This window comes from Notolabrus celidotus, chromosome 21, assembly GCF_009762535.1.
Source record: "Notolabrus celidotus isolate fNotCel1 chromosome 21, fNotCel1.pri, whole genome shotgun sequence".
In the NCBI taxonomy this organism is placed as follows: domain Eukaryota; kingdom Metazoa; phylum Chordata; class Actinopteri; order Labriformes; family Labridae; genus Notolabrus; species Notolabrus celidotus.
In genome coordinates, this window is record NC_048292.1 from 28,787,590 (window position 1) to 28,813,510 (window position 25,921).

General features: G+C 37.6%; 1 protein-coding gene and 2 long non-coding RNA genes across 3 annotated transcripts; 2 read left to right on the forward strand and 1 right to left on the reverse strand.

Annotated features, from left to right (window-relative positions):
• The first annotated feature begins 10,237 nt into the window (after window positions 1-10,237).
• On the forward strand, window positions 10,238-10,815 carry LOC117804924. The gene is made up of 2 exons (XR_004629296.1): window positions 10,238-10,557; window positions 10,676-10,815. It is a non-coding gene; the product is annotated as an uncharacterized LOC117804924 (long non-coding RNA).
• A 6,140-nt stretch (window positions 10,816-16,955) lies between these two features.
• LOC117804925 lies at window positions 16,956-17,498 on the forward strand. Its single transcript, XR_004629297.1, has 2 exons — window positions 16,956-17,240; window positions 17,359-17,498. It is a non-coding gene; the product is annotated as an uncharacterized LOC117804925 (long non-coding RNA).
• Window positions 17,499-20,628: 3,130 nt separating this feature from the next.
• On the reverse strand, window positions 20,629-24,199 carry LOC117805460. The gene is made up of 11 exons (XM_034674190.1): window positions 24,141-24,199; window positions 23,689-23,739; window positions 23,488-23,592; window positions 23,224-23,382; window positions 22,722-22,915; window positions 22,436-22,572; window positions 22,220-22,313; window positions 21,752-22,084; window positions 21,466-21,637; window positions 21,106-21,233; window positions 20,629-20,949 (listed from the first exon to the last, which is right to left on the reverse strand). The coding sequence occupies exons 3-11, from the start codon at window positions 23,579-23,581 to the stop codon at window positions 20,629-20,631; spliced, it is 1,632 nt and encodes a 543-aa protein (XP_034530081.1). The 5' UTR covers window positions 23,582-23,592; window positions 23,689-23,739; window positions 24,141-24,199.
• Between the last annotated feature and the right edge of the window lie 1,722 nt (window positions 24,200-25,921).

Sequence of the window (25,921 nt, forward strand, 5' to 3'; positions counted from 1 at the left end):
GTCAACATATCAATGAAAAAGTCTGTGTTTCAATCAGTGGGCCTTCACTTTTTTCCTTCAGTATATTACCACCATCATCTTAAATTTGCTCAGCTGAAGTTTAACACTTTTCCATATGGATAACTGTTAATTAACTATATTTCCTACTGTTTTATGCCTTTGTGCCTGCACTAGCCAGGGCTGAAGGCATTGTTTCTTTCAATTTTGAATATGCACTCTTACTGAGAATGAACTGATTCTGCAGGTCAATGGCCAAATTTCATGATTACTGTGACCTGAAAGTATAAGAGCCCAGTCTGTCAACAATTTACCATCACCATAATATAGTGTTCACAACAACCACTGTGGCCCTTCTTGACCTACAACGGTACTTTCACCATCTGCATTGTATGCCTTGTGGAGGCATACGACTCTCATGCAGTAAATGTACATAAAACATTTGCAAAACACAATAAACATTTGAAGCAAAGCAAAAGCCACTATGTTAATAACAATACTCTTTAATAGTCGTGTAATTGTGCTTATCAGATAAAAGTATTGGTGACTGGAAGTTTAGAGCAACATACTTCAAAAGTTCATCATCCAAATCGTTGAGAGAGTATTTTGGCACTTTTCCCTTTCACTCTCTCCTTCAAAAGTGGTCTCTCGATTCCAGCAACCATTGCTACAGTCAAAGAAAAAATGATTAAACAATGGACCACAGACAAGTATCTCGCCACTCTGATACTGCCTCCTGAAGAAGCATGCAGGAGGTTGACCTATTCTATCAGAGAATATTGTTACTGTACTATGACAGCAACAAATTCAAAAAATGTATTTAGGCTATTCTGCAATACACAACACAGGTCTACTGTGTATATATATATATATATATATATACTGTGTATAATATACTACTCACTGGACAGGAACTCTTTTCTTAGTGCGCCAGTGTCAACTCCCGGTTCCCCCAGGAAGGAAACTTTCAAAGGGTTCAGTGGACTGCCATGTTTTCTACGCTTCCAGAGTTTAAGACCTCTGTCAACCATACTGTCTCTGGACACGCAGATTTCAAAGTTCTTGCTTCTGTCAACCTGTGCCATTACCCACTGAAGAACATCTTCTTCACTGTTGATTGAAAAAAAATGTGTTCACAATCTACTGTAGCTTCCCAATTACTAATTAACTTTGAATAGTTCCCATGATATTTGATCCAGACTGGAGCATGTTTCAGCGGTGTTGAGCTGGCAAAGATTCTGCTCCATGCTAATGTAGAAACAGAAGATGATTTTAAAATAATACATTTGGTGCTTTGAATCTGTATTAAGACCATTGGCAACACACATTAATCTTGGAACTGTCTATGTAACCCTTGTCAAGCAACCCTAAGATAAAAAGATACAATCTGACACAGAAATGACCTTTCACTGCAGATGCTTGCATGTAGCTCAATGTCTGACACTGGAAATGTTTGTATGCAAATTGGACATTTGACCTCACTTTCCTATGTGCAGACACATTCAGATTCAGAAGATAGTATGTCAGTCTTCAATGTGGTAAAATACTTCAGGCTATCAAAAAGGAGTAGGTTGGTTAGGAGGAGCCAACTGTCAAAATAAACAGTTGTTTCAATATTAATAACATTTACCTCTCATTTTCCTTTCCCACTGACTAAGACCTAACTCATTTACATGTTTGTGCTTACATACAATGAAGTATATTCTATTGAATATGAGCTCCAATAGATTTTAAAGCACATATTTTGAAAGGATGCACCTGAAGTTACTAAATAAGACACTTGAAACTATTCAAATGTATTTCTTAACTTTGGTTGCAAACTTGATACATTTGGATGTCACCCTGCAAACCCCTCTCAATGTTAACTGACTATGTTACTGTACCTGCTGAGAGCAATGTTTCTCAGAGGACTGTAGCACATCTGAATTAGGCCCTGGGGCTGGGCTCAAAGATGTTGCCTCATTCAAGAACACCACTTCTGACTCCTGAGCAGAGAAGCAGAACAGACATGCCAAGGTTTGGGATAAAGCTCACCACAACAGATAACTTTTAAGTTCGGCATTTGAGATCCAAGCTGAAAAAGTTAAGCCTGCATCTAAACTGCATTTTACCTCATCGTCCAAGTCTGATATGCTGGAACACTGATCAATGTGCAGTGCCAACATCTGGAGTGGCATCACTGCCTTGCATTGTTTGCATGTTGTTTTTGGCATAAGAGCAAACTCTGGTGCATCTGCTGGGAGAGGTGATAAATCTAGCTCATCTTGGAGGGGCACCACGTATAACAAAAGTTTTCCTCCACTTGAGGCTCTTCTGATGATAGAACCGGTGTAACCCTCTGCCTCTAATGCAACTGCAGACATCTTCCTTCTTCCATTTCCACCTTTAAAGCAAGTAAAACAATATAAAAGTAGTGGATAACCCTAAAGTTCTGTACATTTCTTGATTTGTAATTTCTTTAACTTGAAGTGCACCTGCTGCTTTGAAGAGAAGCCATCTGTCCTCAAGAACTGTCATCTTTGGATATGCTGCCTCAAGTAAACTGGATAACTAATGAAGAAGAAAAAAAGAACTTCCACTAAACAGCATTAATCTACTGTCATGCAATTAACAATTTTAACATGCTACTTGAACCACACTTGTATGCTTCAGTTCATTAAATATCCCACCTCTGCGTGAGTTACATCAGATGTAATAGACACTGTACGCTTTCCAAGCCCTGCTTGAATGAGCTCCAGCTCCTCAGAGGGGGATGGAGTGGTCTCCGTTTTGGAGGAGAGCAAAAAAAAAGTAGTGTCAAGTGGAATCCACTTCTTCACAGTTCTTGCCTGTTTGTAGCCTCTGATGGGGGGACCTTTGTTTCTTGGTTTGAAATACCCAGGGAAGGATCTGAAGGATGTTTTTGAACAAAAACTATGTTTACACTTTTAAAAATTAAAAAGAATCCCTTTCAAGTATCTAAAATTATCATGTGAATGACAATATTACACAACTAAACTGGCTCCTTTATGACTTAAATTTTACACCTGGTCATCTCAGACTCCACTGTTGGCCTCTCCCTACTGGTGCTCTGACCCTGTCCTTCGGGCATTACTCTGCTAAGCAATGACATGAAATTCTGCGCAGCTTCAGTAACTGCACGCCGATCACACTGTAAAAGATGTATAGATACATAGCATTGTTATTTGACAATGCAGAGTACATGTATTATCAACAATCTATTCCTGGCATGCTTGTCATACTACTTGGCAACAATGCAGAGAGGGTCTTCTTTTTTTTAAACCCCCACCATGACAATACTGTGAGAAAATGTACATGAAATTGAGGAAACAAATGCCTACCTGACCCTGGGGTCCATCAGGATGGTTCTCCATCCTCCTGTGAAGACAAGGGAAATGATTCTCCATGAGTGAAAACAGTCATAATAACAGTTACCTCAGTAAACTGCTTCCTGATGCTGCTTTCTGGTACCAGCGACAGTGATCAATAAAACATGATCAAACCCTAAGGGTTGAAGATCAGTGAAAATATGGCCCCTTTTATGCTTTTAGTTTCTTTTTACTTAACTTAAAGGAGGAATGACCCCTCAACAATCCACACACACGCCTCCTGATTTGTTCTGATAGTATATCTAATGAAAAAGTTTGTTTATTTATTTATAAACAGGCCGATAACTATGAAATTAGGATAACTGTCACTAAAGCCGGGCGGTAATAAAGTCAGTCACTTCTGACGAGCACACAGCGTGTTAGGTGTTAATGTCTGATACCGCCGTCTAAAACGGTTAGGGGAAAAAAACACTGGAAGAACCAACGACAAGTGGAACCTTAATAGCACCAATAAGACAGAAAATAGACAGGTATGTTACTCAAAACGTACCTGTTTCTCCATGTTGATATGTCTCCCTTCGCGGCAACAACTTGTTGGGGCGGAAGTTGTCACACCGTCTCTCTGAGTGAGACTGACCAATCAGGAGGCTTCTTGCATCTCTCAGGGGAGGTCCCGCCCATGACAGTTATGTAGAAACGCAAATGCAAAAACTGGAAACGCAAACGCAAAAACTGGAAACGCAAACGCAAAAACTGGAAACGCAAACGCAAAAACTGGAAACGCAAACGAATCTGTGGTTCATGAGAATAATAATTTTGTTTGTAACAAAAAAAGAGTGGATTTATAAAGATACATTTTTAATCACAAATATATTTCCTTTATTCATAGCATTATTTCATATTTTTCAAATCATAATTTTGTTTGCAAAATTGTTTTTTGTTCTTAAATCCATTATTTTTGATTGCATATTAAAGACACAATATTCTCTCCATACTTCCCTGCATGAACACGGATACACGCCGATCAGCGGGGGGAGGGGGGGGGGGCTGTCCCGACCAATGTAAAAATCAAACCTACGCCCTTGGGTCGAGCTCACTGGAGCCTTGGGTTTATCCCCGAGCCGTAGCCAGCGGTCCTCGGGAGCCTTGCCCCGGGCAGGAAGAGGAGCAGCGGCGGTGTGGACGCTGTGGCCGGTGAAGTGTAGGGTGCCGTGTCATTCAGCTCATCGGCTCTGGAGGTGACTGATGCAGGGCCGAAGAGGATTGTGTCGATGTACTTCTCGGATTCTTGGATTTTGTAGACTGTGGATATTCTTTGCTCCAACTCGAGGATGTTCTGGTCAAGACTGACACAGCTCTGGCAGCTGGAGGCGAGGTAAGTGGAGCCATGTTTACCTGAGCGTATGCCCGGTTTGTTTCTCCAATAACTAATTATCCAGGGAGTTGATTATTGAAACCCCACGTGCAGTAAAAGGTATAGTTAAAAGCAATTGGAGTCTGAAAAGTGCAGCGTAAAAACAGTTGTGTAAAACCGGTTAAAAGTTAGTTCACCACAGAGGACTTGGCGACCGAGACGCAACCTCAACTGTGTATAAATAATTAATAATAATTAATAACAATTAATATAATAAAGACCCACTGTATCATACTGATTAATGATATATAAATCAACTGTATTATATTATTTATACAAAGACCCACTGTATCACACTGATTAATGATATATAAATCAACTGTATTATATTAATTATTTATACAAAGACCCACTGTATCATACTGATTAATGATATATAAATCAACTGTATTATGTTGATTATTTATACAAATATATGTTATGTTGAATTGTTACAAAAATGTAAGTTTCAGTGTAATCTATGAAAAAAAAAAATTATTATTGTATTTTTTTTTTACACTACTTTATCAATTACTGAAGTGTTCATGCCAATAAATCAATCTGAACTGAACTCATACTTTGATCTAGTTTCTCTTAAACATGTGAAGAATGTTCCCAACACAGTGTTATGAGAAGGTAAGTATGGGCTAAAGTATAACTGCTTGAATTAAATGAATATATAAAATAATAGCAGTTTGCTAACATCTACACCTGACTGTGAGTTGACCTCCTGTAACCCCACCACTAACGTTCCACTGGTTGTCATGGTGACAGGAGGGCCGTATCTTTTTGAAGGACACAGTTTCTCTTTCTGAGTTGTTGGAAAGTTGAATGTTGGTCGTTTTAAAACACGGACTGAATCGTTCAGCAGTAAAACCCTGAGTTAAAGTTGAACTGAGGACATCTGCAGGAAACAGCTGTTGAAGTGTCGTAAACATGCCCCACCCCGCCGGGTTACGTCGTGAGAAGTACCTGCTGAGCACCGGCATCGTGCGCGTGCTCGATGAACGCTATGGTAAAATAAGTAGCCTCCAAAATACTTGTTCCTTTCTTCTCCTTTATAGAAATCATGTGAGCATAATAACATGTCAGATAACACACCTAGCATTACAGAACATGGTTTTATATGAAGAAGTTCTTTCATTGGGACTGTGTGAAATATAGCCTAGCTAAAAGTGTGTCAATAATTAGCTTCAAACTTAGCAATCAAACTTTGTACAGAGTCAGAAAGTGTCATTCTGACGGATTAAAGTATTGTTCTAACTTATTGACTTCAGTAAGTGATACTTTAATGTTCACTCCAGCCTCTCTTACTGTCATGAGGCCAAACTAGAGGGACATATACATCATTGTCATTTCAATCATGTGTCATGGCATGGCCCTTACTGCTGCACCACTATGTTCTAAATGATGATACAACTCAACTGAACTCCTTTTTATTTATATATCACCTTTCATACATTCAAGCATGCAGCCCAAAGTGCTCCACAAAAGAACAGAGACAGAAAAGAACAGAATAGATCTATTGCTGTTGTTTTGATCTTTCTCTCAGTTAATGGACATTTTAAAGAGATTTGTTGTCACAGCTGTGTGATTTGTGACTGTGTTGAAAAGATGAAAAGCAAACATTTAGATTTTTAACGTTACCCTTTTTAATTGAGCATCTTCTTTTATTATTGTTTTGGATTAATACAACATTTTTATTAAGAATTTTCAGTCATTTAAAAAAACAAAATCATGACAATCAAATCAAAAAAATAAAATCAGAAAAATACCAGAAACCTAAAATAATATAAAAATAAAATATGATATAATAACAAAGAATAGAATAAGTAAAATGATGCTAAAACAATGGTCATAGTGGTAATAATGCAGTCCAGGGCTAAATGGAAATGACTCAAAGTTAAAAGCCAGATCAAACTGACTTTACTCATTTATTTACTTTAGTTCAAGAACCAACATTTTTGGAGGATTTGTTTACAGTTGAATGATAAAGTTGGATTTAAAGTTGTGCTTTGTAAATCTGTATTTTAGACATGTACTTACACACTGTAAAAAGGGTAGCTTAAATATAGGGTAAAAAAAACTTAAATCAAGGTGAAAAATTCTTAAAACTAGTGAAATGATCTGTCCATGCAGTGAGTTAATTCAACTTGATAACAAATCTTAAAATGAGATTGTTAAATCTAGAAATAAGCAGGCTCTGAAACATATTAAAAGGGTTGAAATAAGTAGAATATGATGATTTTTAGCTCAAACTACTTAAAAACAAACTTCCTACAGCACAGTTAGAAGTGAAATATACTGAATATAAGCAAAGAAAATCTCATGTATTTATTTTGAATACTAAATTTGAGCAAATTAAGGCCTGGGGAAGAAAAACATCAATTTAAGTAAAAAATGACTCACTATTAGAAAACTCTGATTACACTGTTTCTTGATATAAGCTGACTCATCTTAAAATAAACCCTAACCCATCTTAAAACTAAAATCTTTAAACCAGGTCTTATTCTTAGAATATACCTCTGAAATGTTTCTACAGAAACCACAACAGCAAACTGGATTACTGGCAACATTTAATACATGTCAGGATTAACAACATATAACATCAAGGACACTTAAATAGTGGCTCAGGGTTGATGCATACTGAATCAACAGTCTTTAGAGCCAAACTAAAACAGATATATCACCATACAGCAGAACTATGAGCATCAATAAGATACAAGCTGAACTGTGTCTTGAAGAGATGCCTCATGTGTTATTCTTAAATCAACTTGAAACAAGTTTTATTTTGATGAGACTTTAGGTGAGACAACCAATGTAGCTTATTTTAACAGTCATTCACTCAATTTAAGATTCCCAGACTAACTGAGACAAAAAAGACATGTTCATAATCAATTTAAGATTCAACCATACATCCAAAGATTAAAAACAAGTAAAGAACTCTAAAAACAAGGTCCTTCATCTAACATGTCTCAATCTAAGAATTCAAATCTTGGCAGGTGATGAATTATTTGAAGTGCAGCACTGACTGTCATCACTCTCATGTATTCACAGCTATCTAGACATTTTTATCCAGACTTAAATGACTCCAGTCATGTTCAAAGTTACGTAACAAAGGTTTTCCTTTTTCTTTTCTTTAGTGGAGCTCCCAAGGCCAGGACCAGTTCTTCAAATGCTTGTTACAAACTTGAGGAACCGGCCTCTGTGCAGCTCAGACACTGAGGTCTTGAGTCACTCCATGTTGAGCCTTTACCACGACCTGGTCACCGGTTCAAAGGACTTCCCTATGATTCAGGCCGAAGTGTTCCTTCATGTTAACTTGTTGACCACACCCTTTGGCGAGCTGGACGTGAGAGAGAACACCAGACCAATGGATGGACCAGATGGTGTGATGGTGCCTCCTGCAGGCTCCGGCTCTCCCCCTCCGAACATGCAGACTCCAGTTCTTCCTGAGAGGACGGACCTTGGGACCCTGATGGCCGACCCTGATAACTGCGTCACTTTCACGAAGATTGATGACCGAACTATCAGCAGAGTCATCTCCACTGTGTTCGACGCTGATGGCACTGAGCTGACCAACCGCTGGAGAGTAACCACCTACAGCCAGGATGGACACCTTCTCATGTCAGTCCTCTGTGGGTTTGTCAGAAAGTCTGCAAGGTATGCGTACACTCCACAGACACAGAAGAAGAGGAAGAGGGATTCAGAGGAAGAGAGCCAGTCTCCACAAAAGAAACACTTGAGACTGTGATGAAGTGCTGAAGCTCTGATCTATCCAATGTTGATTCAGCATCTGGCAGGTCCACCATCTAGATTATTGTGAAGACTGGGGGCTGGTCTTTGCGTCTGGCAGGACCAGCACCAATCCAGTGGTCTTCTACTTTGGCACATGTACCCACAAGAAGAACATGTCTGACTGTGGGTTACATATTGTACATATGTATATAGTTTATTCCATCATGGTGGATGTTCTCAGGTCAGTGTTTTTGGTGCGTCTTGCACCTTTCTTTCTTTCTTGGAGCTGGCCTGTGTGTCCAACATGGTGGCAACTTTGAGGGAGGTTTTGAGGACTATGACTCTTTTTGAAGAAATTGGACTCATTACAAAATTCAGACTGAAGTTAAGGACAGAAATAAAAGGATATATGCTGCAACTATTTAAAAAAAATTACAAAACAAGACAGCCAAGAGGACTGTAGATCCAGCAAAGAAAATACAAGAGGATGAAACAAAGAGGTCTAAAGAAGAAGCAGGAAAACACAGGAACAAGAGCTTTTGGTGTGTCCTTTGTGGATTCAGGATCTGGCAGGTTAACCAGGTGGAGTATTGTGACCCCTGAGGGCTGGTCTTTGCGTCTTGCAGGACCAGCATCTATCCAGTGGTCCTCTACCTGGGCCCATGTACACCTGCTGAGGGTGACATAATGTAAATAGTGTATTCCATCATGGTGGTGGGACACAGGTCAGTGTTTTTGGTGCGTCTTGCACCTTTCTTTATTTCTTGGAGCTGGCCTGTGTGTCCAACATGGTGGCAACTTCAAGGGAACTTTGGGAATTGTGACTTTATGAATGAATCTGGACTCATCAGAAGCAGCTTTAGCCTCAAATTTCACCTCAAGAAAGGAATGAAAGGATATATTACAAAACAACAAAGAGACAACTACAATACTCATCCAACAAAGAGAGGAAGAGGATGAGGACGATGAGGCTGCTAGAAGAATACAGAAACAACAAGAAAGAAGCTGGTGATGATGTTAACCTGTCCTACACTCCTCTTCCAGTAAACTAGAGCAGCCAGTCAGGTAAGAAGGGACACATACACTATATATAAACTCTACACATAAACATACATATACATTTACTGCACATATGGCATCATGTTCTGACTCATGTGCAATTTGTCTCATAGAAAAATAAGAGGAGTCCAATCAACAAGAAAAGAAACAGCAGACTTTGTGATTCCATTCATTTAAAAAAGTATGTTTTTTTATTGATTTCCAGTTTTTTTTCTCCAGTTTGTCAAATCTAGAAGAAGTTGTTTGTTGACTGTCAGATACCTTGTCTATCATTTGTCTTTTAGAGAGAGGACGATATAAGACCTGAGGACACCTTGGTTCAAAGACAAGACCAGACCAGAGTCTTTGGACCAGGACATCATACTCAGTGACTCTCTTTAAATACAAAGATAAGTATACATTTATTCAGTTCTTCATCAGTGTTACAAAATGTTAAATTTAGGTGTGAAACATTATTTTTACAGGACAAGTTAAAAGGATATTCTATAAACATTATTAAAAACTGATGATCTATTTTATTAGATTTGATGTAATTTCATCACCAATCAACAGTTGTAACATTTAAAGTGTATGGAATAAGTTGTTGACTTTTATCCTGCCTTGTCTGTTTGTCTCCATTGTGTCCATTATATCCAGTAAAGACCAGCAGCCTTAGACGTCCCCCTGATCTGCTGCACCAGCATTCATTGTAAACCACATTTAAAAAAAGATGAGTATATACTTTTACATCTGATTTTGTCTGAAAACATATTTGTATTTAGAGGTAAAAATGTCAAAAGTGATACGCACTGCACCTTTTTTCTGAACGTATTGTTGTTCACACACATCTGTCTCATATGTCTTAGAAAAGCAAGGAAGCTCAGGAAGCTGAGTCCATGACAGAGGGAAAGCAGACTGGAGAGCTTTTTAAACCATTGACTAAGTTGTTAACTGATGTTCTGCCTTGTCCGTTTGTATTCATTTTCAGCAAAGACAAGCCGTCTTAGATGTCCCCCTGAACTGCTGCACAAGCATTCAATGTAAACCCACATTTAAAAAAAGGTAAGCATACTGTATATTTCTAGAGTTTTTATCAGGACTTGAATAATTAATTATCAAGACATCCCATGAAAGATCTGATCCAAGGGAGAATTTATGTGTGATGTCATTTTTACAACAGAACGTGGAAGAGAAGTCCAGAGACAGAAGGAAAGGAGACAGCATGCAGTTCCCCCCACCCCCCAATCTGCACCAGATCATGCATTATGCTTCTGCTTTTGCAGTCATATGAAATAAATGGTTACACACTGTTCATTTAAACCTGGTTATTTGTCATGATGTCAAATCAGTCATCAGGTGATCCTTAGCTGCAAATCACAAGGAAAAAAAGGTTGATGATTTGAAATCATGGGTTGGAGGATGTTGGAGTTGGATGATTGAAACATTTCAAGTTATACAGTTGCAGAAAAGTCTTGGTTGCATCACTGAGAGTAAGAAATACAGTTGAAGTATAAATGATCACAGACCACAGGATCTGCCTGCAGTGAGTCACCTCAGCAAATAGAAGCTTCTTAATCTCAGCCGGCTGCTCACTTTACTAAAATGTGCTAAATTTTAAGACAAAGCCAAGAAGTGAGACGCCACAAAGGAAGCTTTTGGGAAACATGTTTGTGTATGAGCGGCGTTTTTTGCTAGTTTTAACCTTAACAGTGTTTGGTGGCAGACTTTGCAGATGAGCAGAGGACATGTTGTCTTTCTAAGTGCCTAACAGGTGTTTTGACAAAGTGTTGGCTTTTTATTCTCAAGTAAACTGACACAAAAAGCAGGAGAAGCTTCTGTTTACTATTGAGTGGTGGAGCATTTTGACCTGGAAATTGCTTTATACAGAAGTGTGATTTGACTTTTGTCTCAAAGTGCATCATGTATGAAACTCTTCCTCCTCTCATTCATTTTTCTCATCCATGGCTTTAATACTCCTACTCCATACTCCTAACTTCAGACACGTTAACAACCTGTGATATTGTGTTGTGCCTCGTAGCCTAGCATCACACATGACCTAAGTTACACAAGGTGTTCACGGTGTGTAAAGTTAAGTTTTCACTTCAGCAAAGCACTCATGGTTAGCTGTTCAGGATCGTTTCTGCTGTTATTTTGATATCGAAACGTTGCATGTTTAATTCAAATATCTCAAATGCAGCATCTATTTATGAAACAGGAAGAATGTCTGAATGTTTACAAAGCAGGGGAATGTGAGCATCCTCAGAGCTCCAGACAAAGCTGCAGAAACCACTGTATTATACTGATTAATGATAAGTAAATCCTCTGTATTATATTAATTATTTATATAAAGATATATTATGTTGAATTGTTAAAAAATTAGTTTCAGTGTAATCTATGAAAAAAAATATTGTTATTATTGTATTTGTTTTTTACACTACTTTGTCAATAACTGAAGTGTTTATGCCAATAAATCAATCTGAACTGAACTCATACTTTGATCTAGTTTCTCTTAAACATGTGAAGAATGTTCCCAACATAGTGTTATGAGAAGGTAAGTATGGGCTAAAGTATAACTGCTTGAATTAAATGAATATATAAAATAATACCAGTTTGCTAACATCTACACCTGACTGTGAGTTGACCTCCTGTAACCCCACCACTAACGTTCCACTGGTTGTCATGGTGACAGGAGGGCCGTATCTTTTTGAAGGACACAGTTTCTCTTTCTGAGTTGTTGGAAAGTTGAATGTTGGTCGTTTTAAAACACGGACTGAATCGTTCAGCAGTAAAACCCTGAGTTAAAGTTGAACTGAGGACATCTGCAGGAAACAGCTGTTGAAGTGTCGTAAACATGCCCCACCCCGCCGGGTTACGTCGTGAGAAGTACCTGCTGAGCACCGGCATCGTGCGCGTGCTCGATGAACGCTATGGTAAAATAAAGTAGCCTCCAAAATACTTGTTCCTTTCTTCTCCTTTATAGAAATCATGTGAGCATAATAACATGTCAGATAACACACCTAGCATTACAGAACATGGTTTTATATGAAGAAGTTCTTTCATTGGGACTGTGTGAAATATAGCCTAGCTAAAAGTGTGTCAATAATTAGCTTCAAACTTAGCAATCAAACTTTGTACAGAGTCAGAAAGTGTCATTCTGACGGATTAAAGTATTGTTCTAACTTATTGACTTCAGTAAGTGATACTTTAATGTTCACTCCAGCCTCTCTTACTGTCATGAGGCCAAACTAGAGGGACATATACATCATTGTCATTTCAATCATGTGTCATGGCATGGCCCTTACTGCTGCACCACTATGTTCTAAATGATGATACAACTCAACTGAACTCCTTTTTATTTATATATCACCTTTCATACATTCAAGCATGCAGCCCAAAGTGCTCCACAAAAGAACAGAGACAGAAAAGAACAGAATAGATCTATTGCTGTTGTTTTGATCTTCCTCTCAGTTAATGGACATTTTAAAGAGATTTGTTGTCACAGCTGTGTGATTTGTGACTGTGTTGAAAAGATGAAAAGCAAACATTTAGATTTTTAACGTTACCCTTTTTAATTGAGCCTCTTCTTTTTTGGGAGGGGGATTAATACAGCATTTTTATTAAGAATTTTCAGTCATTTCAAAAAAACAAAATCATGATGATCAAATCAATAAGATCAGAAAAATACCAGAAAACTAAAATAATATGAAAATAAAATATGATATAATAACAAAGAATAGAATAAGTAAAATGATGCTAAAACAATGGTCATAGTGGTAATAATGCAGTCCAGGGCTAAATGGAAATGACTCAAAGTTAAAAGCCAGATCAAACTGACTTTACTCATTTATTTACTTTAGTTCAAGACCAGACATTTTTGGAGGATTTGTTTACAGTTGAATGATAAAGTTGGATTTAAAGTTGCGCTTTGCAAATCTGTATTTTAGACATGTACTTACACACTGCAAAAAGGGAAGCTTAAATATAGGGTAAAAAAACTTAATTCAAGGTGAAAAATTATTAAAACTAGTGAAATGATCTGTCCATGCAGTGAGTTAATTCTACTTGATAAGAAATCTTAAAATGAGATTGTTAAATCTAGAAATAAGCAGGCTCTGAAACATATTAAAATGGTTGAAATAAGTAGAATATGATGATTTTTAGCTCAAACTACTTGAAAACAAACTTCCTACAGCACAGTTAGAAGTGAAATATACTGAATATAAGCAAAGAAAATCTCATGTATTTATTTGGAATACTTAATTTGAGCAAATTAAGGCCTGGGGAAGAAAAACATCAATTTAAGTAAAAAATGACTCACTATTAGAAAACTATGATTACACTGTTTCTTGATATAAGCTTATAAAGCCTAATCCATCTTAAAACTAAAACTAAAATCTTTAAACCAGGTCTTATTCTTAGAATATACCTCTGAAATGTTTCTACAGAAACCACAACAGCAAACTGGATTATTGTCAACATTTAATACATGTCAGGATTAACAACATATAACATCAAGAACACTTTAATAGTGGCTCAGGGTTGATGCATACTGAATCAACAGTCTTTAGAGCCAAACTAAAACAGATATATCACCATACAGCAGAACTATGAGCATCAATAAGATACAAGCTGAACTGTGTCTTGAAGAGATGCCTCATGTGTTATTCTTAAATCAACTTGAAACAAGTTTTATTTTGATGAGACTTTAGGTGAGACAACCAATGTAGCTTATTTTAACAGTCATTCACTCAATTTAAGATTCCCAGACTAACTGAGACAAAAAAGACATGTTCATAATCAATTTAAGATTCAACCATACATCCAAAGATTAAAAACAAGTAAAGAACTCTAAAAACAAGGTCCTTCATCTAACATGTCTCAATCTAAGAATTCAAATCTTGGCAGGTGATGAATTATTTGAAGTGCAGCACTGACTGTCATCACTCTCATGTATTCACAGCTATCTAGACATTTTGATCCAGACTTAAATGACTCCAGTCATGTCCAAAGTTACGGAACAAATGTTTTCCTTTTTCTTTTCTTTTAGTGGAGCTCCCAAGGCCAGGACCAGTTCTTCAAATGCTTGTTACAAACTTGAGGAACCGGCCTCTGTGCAGCTCAGACACTGAGGTCTTGAGTCACTCCATGTTGAGCCTTTACCACGACCTGGTCACCGGTTCAAAGGACTTCCCTATGATTCAGGCCAAAGTGTTCCTTCATGTTAACTTGTTGACCACACCCTTTGGCGAGCTGGACGTGAGAGAGAACACCAGACCAATGGATGGACCAGATGGTGTGATGGTGCCTCCTGCAGGCCCCGGCTCTCCCCCTCCGAACATGCAGACTCCAGTTCTTCCTGAGAGGACGGACCTTGCGACCCTGATGGCCGACCCTGATAACTGCGTCACTTTCACGAAGATTGATGACCGAACTATCAGCAGAGTCATCTCCACTGTGTTCGACGCTGATGGCACTGAGCTGACCAACCGCTGGAGAGTAACCACCTACAGCCAGGATGGACACCTTCTCATGTCAGTCCTCTGTGGGTTTGTCAGAAAGTCTGCAAGGTATGCGTATACTCCACAGACACGGAAGAAGAGGAAGAGGGATTCAGAGGAAGAGAGCCAGTCTCCACCAAAGAAACACTTGAGACTGTGATGAAGTGCTGAAGCTCTGATCTATCCAATGTTGATTCAGCATCTGGCAGGTCCACCATCTAGATTATTGTGAAGACTGGGGGCTGGTCTTTGCGTCTGGCAGGACCAGCACCAATCCAGTGGTCTTCTACTTTGGCACATGTACCCACAAGAAGAACATGTCTGACTGTGGGTTACATATTGTACATATGTATATAGTTTATTCCATCATGGTGGATGTTCTCAGGTCAGTGTTTTTGGTGCGTCTTGCACCTTTCTTTCTTTCTTGGAGCTGGCCTGTGTGTCCAACATGGTGGCAACTTTGAGGGAGGTTTTGAGGACTGTGACTCTTTTTGAAGAAATTGGACTCATCACAAAATTCAGACTGAAGGTAAAGACGGAAATAAAAGGATATATGCTGCAACAATTTAAAAAAAATTACAAAACAAGACAGCCAAGAGGACTGTAGATCCAGCAAAGAAAATACAAGAGGATGAAACAAAGAGGGCTAAAGAAGAAGCAGGAAAACACAGGAACAAGAGCTTTTGGTGTGTCCTTTGTGGATTCAGCATCTGGCAGGTTAACCAGGTGGAGTATCCTGACCCCTGAGGGCTGGTCTTTGCGTCTTGCAGGACCAACACCCATCCAGTGGTCTTCTACCTGGGCCCATGTACACCTGCTGAGGGTGACATAATGTAAATAGTGTATTCCATCATGGTGGTGGGACACAGGTCAGTGTTTTTGGTGCGTCTTGCACCTTTCTTTATTTCTTGGAGCTGGCCTGTGTGTCCAACATGGTGGCAACTTCAAGGGAACTTTGGGAATTGTGACTTTTTGTGAATGAATCTGGACTCATCAGAAGCAGCTTTAGCCTCAAATTTCACCTCAAGAAAGGAATGAAAGGATATATTACAAAACAACAAAGAGACAACTACAATACTCATCCAACAAAGAGAGGAAGAGGATGAGGACGATGAGGCTGCTAGAAGAATACAGAAACAACAAGAAAGAAGCTGGTGATGATGTTAACCTCTCCTACACTCCTCTTCCAGTAAACTAGAGCAGCCAGTCAGGTAAGAAGGGACACATACACTATATATAAACTCTACACATAAACATACATATACATTTACTGCACATATGGCATCATGTTCTGACTCATGTGCAATTTGTCTCATAGAAATATAAGAGGAGTCCAATCAACAAGAAAAGAAACAGCAGACTTTGTGATTCCATTCATTTAAAAAAGTATGTTTTTTTATTGATTTCAAGTATTTTTTTCTCCAGTTTGTCAAATCTAGAAGAAGTTGTTTGTTGACTGTCAGATACCTTGTCTATCATTTGTCTTTTAGAGAGAGGACGCTAAAAGACCTGAGGACACCTTGGTTCAAAGACAAGACCAGACCAGAGTCTTTGGACCAGGACATCATACTCAGTGACTCTCTTTAAATACAAAGATAAGTATAGATTTATTCAGTTCTTCATCAGTGTTTCAAAATGTTAAATTTAGGTGTGAAACATTATTTTATCAGGACAAGTTAAAATGATATTCTATAAACATTATTCAAAACTGATGATCTATTTTATTAGATTTGATGTAATTTCATCACCAATCAACAGTTGTAACATTTAAACTGTATGGAATAAGTTGTTGACTTTTATCCTGCCTTGTCTGTTTGTCTCCATTGTGTCCATTATATCCAGTAAAGACCAGCAGCCTTAGACGTCCCCCTGATCTGCTGCACCAGCATTCATTGTAAACCACATTTCAAAAAAGATGAGTATATACTTTTACATCTGATTTTGTCTTTAAACATATTTGTATTTAGAGGTCAAAATGTCAAAAGTGATACTCACTGCACCTTTTTTCTGAATGTATTGTTGTTCACACACATCTGTCTCATATGTCTTAGAAAAGCAAGGAAGCTCAGGAAGCTGAGTCCATGACAGAGGGAAAGCAGACTGGAGAGCTTTTTAAACCATTGACTAAGTTGTTAACTGATGTTCTGCCTTGTCCGTTTGTATTCATTTTCAGCAAAGACAAGCCGTCTTAGATGTCCCCCTGAACTGCTGCACAAGCATTCAATGTAAACCCACATTTAAAAAAAGGTAAGCATACTGTATATTTCTAGAGTTTTTATCAGGACTTGAATAATTAATTATCAAGACATCCCATGAAAGATCTGATCCAAGGGAGAATTTATGTGTGATGTCATTTTTACAACAGAACGTGGAAGAGAAGTCCAGAGACAGAAGGAAAGGAGACAGCATGCAGTTCCCCCCACCCCCCAATCTGCACCAGATCATGCATTATGCTTCTGCTTTTGCAGTCATATGAAATAAATGGTTACACACTGTTCATTTAAACCTGGTTATTTGTCATGATGTCAAATCAGTCATCAGGTGATCCTTAGCTGCAAATCACAAGGAAAAAAAGGTTGATGATTTGAAATCATGGGTTGGAGGATGTTGGAGTTAAATCAGCATACTCAAATTAACACTGTCAGAGTTAATATTAACTCTTTTAAAGTGTCTATAAGGGTCCACACCACTGAGTGTTAATGTAACTCTTTTTGGAGAGTTGGTACATTAACACTTATTAAGTGTAATTATTGACTCTTTCTAGAGTTAAAATTGAACACTTCTTAACACTAACCAGTGTTACTTTTGGTCAACACTTCAATATAGTGTTAGAGATTAACACTCTCAGAGGATTTTTTTTTAACTATTAAAGTTTTAACCCCTAGTTAAGAGTTACCCTTTATTAACACTGTAAGGTGTCAAAATTGCTGTAATAAAATTACTTGGATAATATTGTTAAAATAAAGACAACATGTTGAGTAAGAACACATTTTGGTTTAATTTTAAAACATATGCACCACATAGGCATCTTAAACATCTTCTAAAACATATGACAATATGGAATAATATATGCTCTCTCATTTTCATTAGAATATTGCTTATCAAAAGGTCTAAAATAAGTAAGCTGGTCAATGCATATCAAAGCATGTTCATCAATATTCTCCTCTATACAATATGAATGAAAGTGTTCATCAAAGAACATTGTTTTAACTGTACATCCTAAAATAAAAGCACGCTGTTCGTGTATTATGATATTGCAGATTTTGTTGAACACAGGTAGATCATAGGATGTTCCAGTGCATATAAACAGATTAACCTGGTACTCAGTGCCATCATTTCTGACCCAAATTGTAGTTGAAACATCTGCACATGCATCTAAATGTAAAATCTGACACAGTAATTCTCCACCTTCCAGGTCATCTATGGTTTTGATTTTAATAGGACCAACCTCAAATCTTTTAAAATAATAATTTTCATAGCAAAATGCAAGTTGACGCTGGTGATGCTTGACCAGAGATTTTGTAAGGTTTTTAAAATTTTTAACGGACTTTTTAAAAAAAATATTTAGCTTCGAATCTCATACACCACATATGAATGAGAGGGCCAATTTTTTGAATACATCTTGGATAGTGAATCATTAAGTGGTGCTTGGGTATCAATTTTTTATCAGGATACAAAGTTTTGAACATGGTGTGGTGGTCATGGATCAAATGTTTTAGGTAACAAATCATGCCATCAGTAATGATGGGGGAAAACACTATATTAACAATTTGTAACAAAAGGAGAACAAACTTCCAGTGATTATTTTCCCTTTCAACCACATCACCAAAGATGAGTGGGGTATTACGGAGAACACACAATGACTGAATGGCCTTTAAACCTAACTGTTTGCTGTTATCATCCACTTTTAAAACACTTGGTCTGTTTTTACGTTCCATGTAACCATAATTAAAACTATGTATCCTGTCCAACAGCGTGTTCAAAGAGATGTATCCATTTTTTATCAGGTACTGAAAAAACAATTTAAGTTCATATTGTACAACACCTTCTAACAAATCATGCATGATATCAACTGAAAAATTATCAGAGCTATGAAAATATTCTAATGAATTCAGCACACAAGGTTTTTTAACACCATAAACAGAAGGTAGAGCAGGATCTTCACTTAGTGCATTACAATGTTCAATGTGAAGCTCTCTTGAGCGCAGAATCAGCCTAGGGTCACTCTCGTTAAACACAGACTGAATGTCTTGCTTATTAGTTAGGCAAAACCTACACCAATGTGTTGCACTGAAAGATTCAACAAAGACTTGTATTACAGAGCCAAATAATGGTTCTTCAATAAATGGAAGTTGGATTCCTTTTGTTTCTAAAATTTTCAAATCATCAATTACAGGCTTTAATATTTCACCAAAACCATATTTTTTTAAATCTTCTGTGTAGAAAAGAGCTGCAAGGTGTACATTCATTATCACAGAGTTTAACTTTAGTGGGAGGTTTTTTAAAGTAAAATAGACACACCCAAGTTTATGGACACCCTTCTTGGAACCTAATGGGTTGGCGGTTTCAAAATCATGGTAATAAAGCAAAATTTGGAGGGCCTGCTTCTGTTGTGAGAACAGAGAATGATTTTGGAAATATAACCTATCACTGATATCTCTGTATGTTCCCTTTTTACTCAGTTTCTCTTGCAAAAAAGCCTCTCTTATCTCACTATTTTTGAAAATGGATTTAAGTGTACCTAATATGGACACATACATGTACTTGTCTGTTACAGGAATCTGACTAAAGACACCTGTAGTTCTATCTCTCCGTGTATCCAGTCTCACACCAAGGACAAATTCTTTGGGTTCAACTATTTCCCATTTTTCATCATAATATTTTTGTCTCTTGTTCTCTGTATTAAATCCAGAAAAGGGGTTATCTAACTTATCTAAATTGTGCACTATTTTTTTATAAATGTCTGCCTGCTGTGCTTCAGAAGAAAATCTTTGGAGAACTGCTTCTCGTGCTTGACTTTGTACATCACTAACAACTTCCTCCAACAAACTATTGTTTGGACAGTACTTTGAGAAATACCAAAAGCTTGCAAGTGTGCAACAATTGATCCACACATTCTATCAAGCGAGTTTTTTGTGACAGGACCTGCAACATGGATGTAGAAGTTGTAGGCTGATCACTTAAAAATCCCCCTCAGAATGTGATTCTGTGGCAACTTCCTGGTTAGTAAGGGCCTGTTCATCAAGGTGTTGCCTATGTGCAGTGTTAAGGTGCTTTCTGAAGCCATTGTAAGTACAAAAAGATGAAAGACAACCTTGCTCTCCACATTTTAAACGCAGATTTTTTGCCGGATATAACCCGTGCTGAAATTTCAAATGCTGACAAAGACCTGAACAATTTTTGTGCTTTTTACATACAAAACATGTGAACATGGTTAAACAGGTTTTTGAACACCTTCGTAATCTAGTGGCATTTTAAGTATTATTCAAGGAAAACTAGTTTTGTGTCGTGTTGCACAAATCAAACATTATAACAGTTGTTTTAACTATTAACATTGCGTTTTGCAGAAAAAACATGTGAACTCACTTGGACAGTTTGCTTAACTGTGTTCTGACCTCTGTACTCTGGTGGCATTTTAACGATCACGCAGTACTCGGGCTCTCAGTTCCTTGACTCTTGGGCTCTCTTTTGCGTTCCCAACATCAATGTGGTAAACTGTGGTTTGTATGAAAGTGTAGAAACCGGAGAGAGCTTCATCATAAGAGAGGCTGAAGACATAGTGAGCTTTGAACAGAACATCAAAAGCAGCAACTGATGTCTGAGCATCGCACGGGATTGCTTTCTGGTCCACAATGATGAAGAACTTTTCCATCTTCTTCTTTTGCTCACCGATGCAGAGAGGGAAGGGCTGTCTTGCATCAACTTTGTCCAGGAACGTAGTGAGGCTGGCTCCTTGCTGCAGTTTGAACCAGATTTACAGAAACATAATGAATATAACATACCAGATCAAATTAATTGTTGCTGTCCACTATCAACCTGTAACAAACACTTCTTACAATTGCAGAAAACAAAACATAGGATTTTGGTGGTATGAAAAGCTAATAGTACATACCTTAAGATATCTCACAAGATGATTAGCTGCCTGTGCTGAGCTTATCTTTGCTGTTTTTTTGTGGCCTCTTGATGTAGGGGGCAGGAGATGCAACAGCAACAGGAGAGCCGACATATCACTATCCCAGCCTTGAACACAAATGAGATTATTTTAGACAGAAAAAAGTTATTACTTACTTCAGTTGCCATTTAGCTTAAACGTTTAGTTACAGTCTGTAAAATAGTTTATAATTTAACTTCAAATTACCATGCATAGAATGTGTTTATTTAGACAGATTATTTAGTTTTAGTTTACTGTTGCATGTAAGACTTAATAAACTAGGCAGCTGGGGGTATTTCGCATACAGTACTACATATTCACCATAGTCATTCTCTGCCTCAGGGTTAAAAGGTTCCAGCAGCTCCTCCACATATGGACTTTGAGGAAGACTCTGGCATTCTGCGATGACTTTCTGCTTGAAATATGAGGGCCACCTTGCAAGGAACCGTCCAGATACTTCATCCCCAAACACTATGGAAAAGTCCTGGTCAATCTGTTGAGAGAGACACAATGTGCATTTACAAGTTTCTTATGAGTGCTTTGCACTTACGAGGATTAAGGTATAAAATACTCAAAGTACTTTAAAGGGATCTGTACATATCCTTACCAATCCAGGTATGTCAAGGAAACGAGGGAAGACCTCCAACACTGAAGCTGTTGCATCCTTGTCGTGAACCATCTTCTGTCTGTATTCAAAGGTTGCTCTCATTTTCTCTTTAACCACCACTTTATCTGTTGAGTGTCTGATTAAAGAGATAGCCTCTCTGCACTCGTCACCAAACAGCTGGTCACCAGTTAACAGAGATTCCCGTTTTCTCATTGGACTGTCCTTGACAATCGGCCTGGAACACCCGCGTGGTCCATCGCAAGTGTTTCGTTGTACTGTCTTAAGTCTCCAAGCAAGATAACCGGTATTTGCCTCCGGATCGTAGTAATGTTCCTGCATGCATGCACACACACATGTACACACAAAGACACATAAAAAGCAATCAAAAAAATATATTTTAACATAAATATGATATGATAAATGATATACCGACACACTTTGTAAATGTAAAGGGACACAAACACTTACATATCCATTTTTGGAAAATGGATCTTGAAGATATGGAAACCGGGTAACAATTCCCTGTGCATAACTGACCCGCGCACTTGTGGGTGGAATTCTTCTATTGACAGAAAACATTTATTAGAAATTAGAAAAATCCATCCATAGGGCTGAACACTGCTGTGTATGTATGTCTGATTGTATGTGTATGTGAAGCTTCTGGTTCATTTGATAGATTTTTACCCATATGAATCAGTCATTTCTGCAACCAGAATGTTGACCATCTGTCTGCGTGTTGCATCTGACAGCGTTTTAGTTTTGTCATACTCTTGGAAGATTTCTTCACCCTTTGGATTTGACCTCAGAACAGTATCAACTTTCTGCAAACAAAACATTTTCAAAATCAGCCTTGATACATTTTGTTTATATTGACTTTGTTGTGTTTTGTTGAATAGTAGTTCAAGTAGTGGTGATCTAATACAACAGTTTTATATATTGTATATAATATATTGATGGTTTCAAGGTTTACCTGTCTTGCTTCCTCACAATCCAGCTCTCTCAGGCCCCTTCTCCTGTTCTTTGTAGATGGAAGAATAATAGTTGAATCCGATGAAAGGGAAGAAGCTGGTGATGCTGAAAGGTCTGCGGATGAAGCCAATGATGCTGATGGCTCCGGCAATACTGATGACAGTGATTCATCTGCGACCACATTGATTTCTAGATCTAAAAAAAAGAAATACTTTTATTTACTCTATAGGGTCTTAAAAACAATGATGTAATGACATATCAAATCATAGTCAATGCTGTTTTAAAACACTGTTGAGTTGATGATCCTGTATGAGACCACATAAAACAAAAAAAAACAACATCTAACCTTCAGTTGTAAACATTATGGAAATGCATCTTCACAACTATTTTCCTAAAAATTAGTTAGAATGAGAAAGTGTTTCTTACATATCAACAGGAATATCAATGCATTCATATCAATGACTGAGTCAATTATTCTGAATACATTTTTTAATAAGCCTTACCTGTAGCTACATACTGACGGTATCCAACCTTAAACTTTCGGACCCCTGACTTTAAGAGCTCATCAAACACATCTGCGTCGATCTCGGTACCAGATTCATCATTCAGTCTAAGCTCACCTTCAGTTAGAAGATGAGCCTGCAGACTGAATTTGTTTGTTACTGTAAGAAATAAAAAATAAATGACATTAAGCTACAAGATCAACCATGTCATTGAGATCTGTAAGCTGAGTGTTAACTATTGTAGTTTATAATGTAGATACCAACCTTCTTGAAGAAACTGGAGGAAATCAAAGTTTCCATCACTTTGTGGAACTTTGATGTATTTTTGGACTCCTCCGTATTCCACCTTTGCCAGCATTTTTTGTATTCCTGTAAGTACATGAAAAATGGATCTTACTAAAATTAAAATGAATGAAAGAACAGTTGTTGTATGCCAATATCACACACTTTCCATTAGTATCTTACCATACAAAATGCCAGTGAGATATTACTGCATCCTTCGTGTTATTAGAAGACCTAAGACACAAAAGTTTGAGTCACTTTTATATGACTAAGCACTTAAGAATCAAAGATTTCACACTTTCTAAAACAAAACGACAACCCTGCATGTCATTCATGTAAAGAAAAAAAACCTTCAACTAAAAGACATTAAACATTTACACAGCAAATAAAACACTAAAAAAGTAATAACTTTAAAGAGCACTGACATGTAGCTCCATTATGAGAGCAATAAGCAAGCAGTCACACAGATGTTCGACAAGAAACCACTGAGACACTGAAGAGAGATTGATAAATCAATTTGATATTGTCTTAGCTCTGCAGTCTGCAATTTGACTTCTTGTAAATCATTTTGTCTTTCCCGGTAAAATAAAAAGATATCGTGCTGTACATCGATTTGCTTAAGAGAAGCAACTTACTGCAAAACCGCGGTGTCAACATGTTGTCGGAGAAGTCAAGATATAGCAAGTCAGTAGTAGTGTAGCAGACTTCAAATGCTCACTGACTCACAGAAATGAAGTCTTACAAACCGAGGATAATCCCGCCACCCGTTTTCGCATAGCATTTGGGCTGCTCGTGAATTAAAACAACCCAACTAGACACATTGCTTCAGTTAGCCTAACATTAAACTCGACATACTTAACTTAATCAACAGTTTTTGGCACCGCTGTCTCTAAAACTGGTGTCATTGGTATGGTATTTGCTATCAAATAAAGTTTAGGCGAGCTGAAATGAACGAGTTAGCTACTAAAGATATTTGGTTAGGTTGGCTAGTTTGAGTATTACAGCATAACAGAAGCTAACAGTGCAACAGTGGTTAATAATTGAAAGTAAAAGACCATGCACCGTTAAAGAAATAATATTTGTATCAAAAAATAACCTTTACAGAAAGTATTTTCTTACCTGAGAACGGTAAATCCTGTCACATCCAGGTTCAGAGTTGAGAGTGAAAAGTATAGAGTTAAAAATTCTGCCATTAACACTTACAGATTTAATTTGTTGACACTTCATGTTAACACTCGATTTTGACTCTAACTTTTTTTACACTGAAGATGCACTTTCATGAATTTGACTACATCAGTGTTAAATTAACTCTGCACTTTCTTAAATTGCCCTAACACCAAAATATCAACTCCCTTCAATTTGCTTGGCATCACTGAAATTCAGTACGTCTTACTGACAAAGTGAGGTTAAACTAGAATTGAAGTATTAACAGAAAAGGATGTTAAACATTTGTGTTTGGTTCAAGGGACTTCATGTTCTCTAAAGTGATACATTAAGGGAACTTTGAGGACGTAACAGTTGTTTGGTTTTCAGCTTTTCACAAACTAAACAGTCCCAGTGAAAATCCTTTGACATGAACACTGGTCTTTACTGCCCTCTAGTGGATTTAGTCAGTAAAACATTGTGAACACTGAAAGATCAAACCAAAGACAAAGTTTTCAGTTATAAAAAAGTATTTCAAAATGTGATTCAATAACTTGCCTATGGCAGAACAAAGTGCCCTTGATTGATATACAGTAATATAATATACAATAAACTTTATTTATGTAGCACTTTTCTTAACAAGGTTACAAAGTGCTTCACACAGAGAATTACAAAGCACAAAAAAAGGTGCAAACAGGGGAGAAAAAAGACAGAAGCAAAACAAGACATCTGAATGCAGAGCATGTTCAAGAATTAGGGGTGAGAAAAGCCTTCTTGTATAAAAATGTTTTCAGTGAGGATTTAAAAGCAGTCAAGGTTGTGGACTGTCTAATTGTCAGTGGCAGGGAGTTCCACAAACTTGGAGCTCTGATTGAAAAAGCCCGGTCCTCTTTTGTTTTAAGGCGAGGTCTTGGCACCACCAGCAGAGATGCATCCACAGACCTGAGGGGCCGCTCAGGCACATGGGGGTTAAAATGTTGCTTAAACAGTTTGGGGCCTGTCCATTTAAAATTTTAAAAGTAATCAACAAGATCTTAAAATCGAAGCAATAAAAAACTGGCAGACAATGTAAGCTGGTGAGGACAGGAGTGATGTGTTGGTATTTTGATGTGTCTGTTAAAATCCGAGCAGCTGCATTTTGAACTAGTTGGAGTCTGTGGAGGAAGCTCTGACTGATACCTGTTAAAGGTGCATTACAATAATCAAGACCAGAAAAATAGATGCATGGATGACTTTGGACAGATCTGAGGGGGAAAGGAAAGATCTTAGTGCT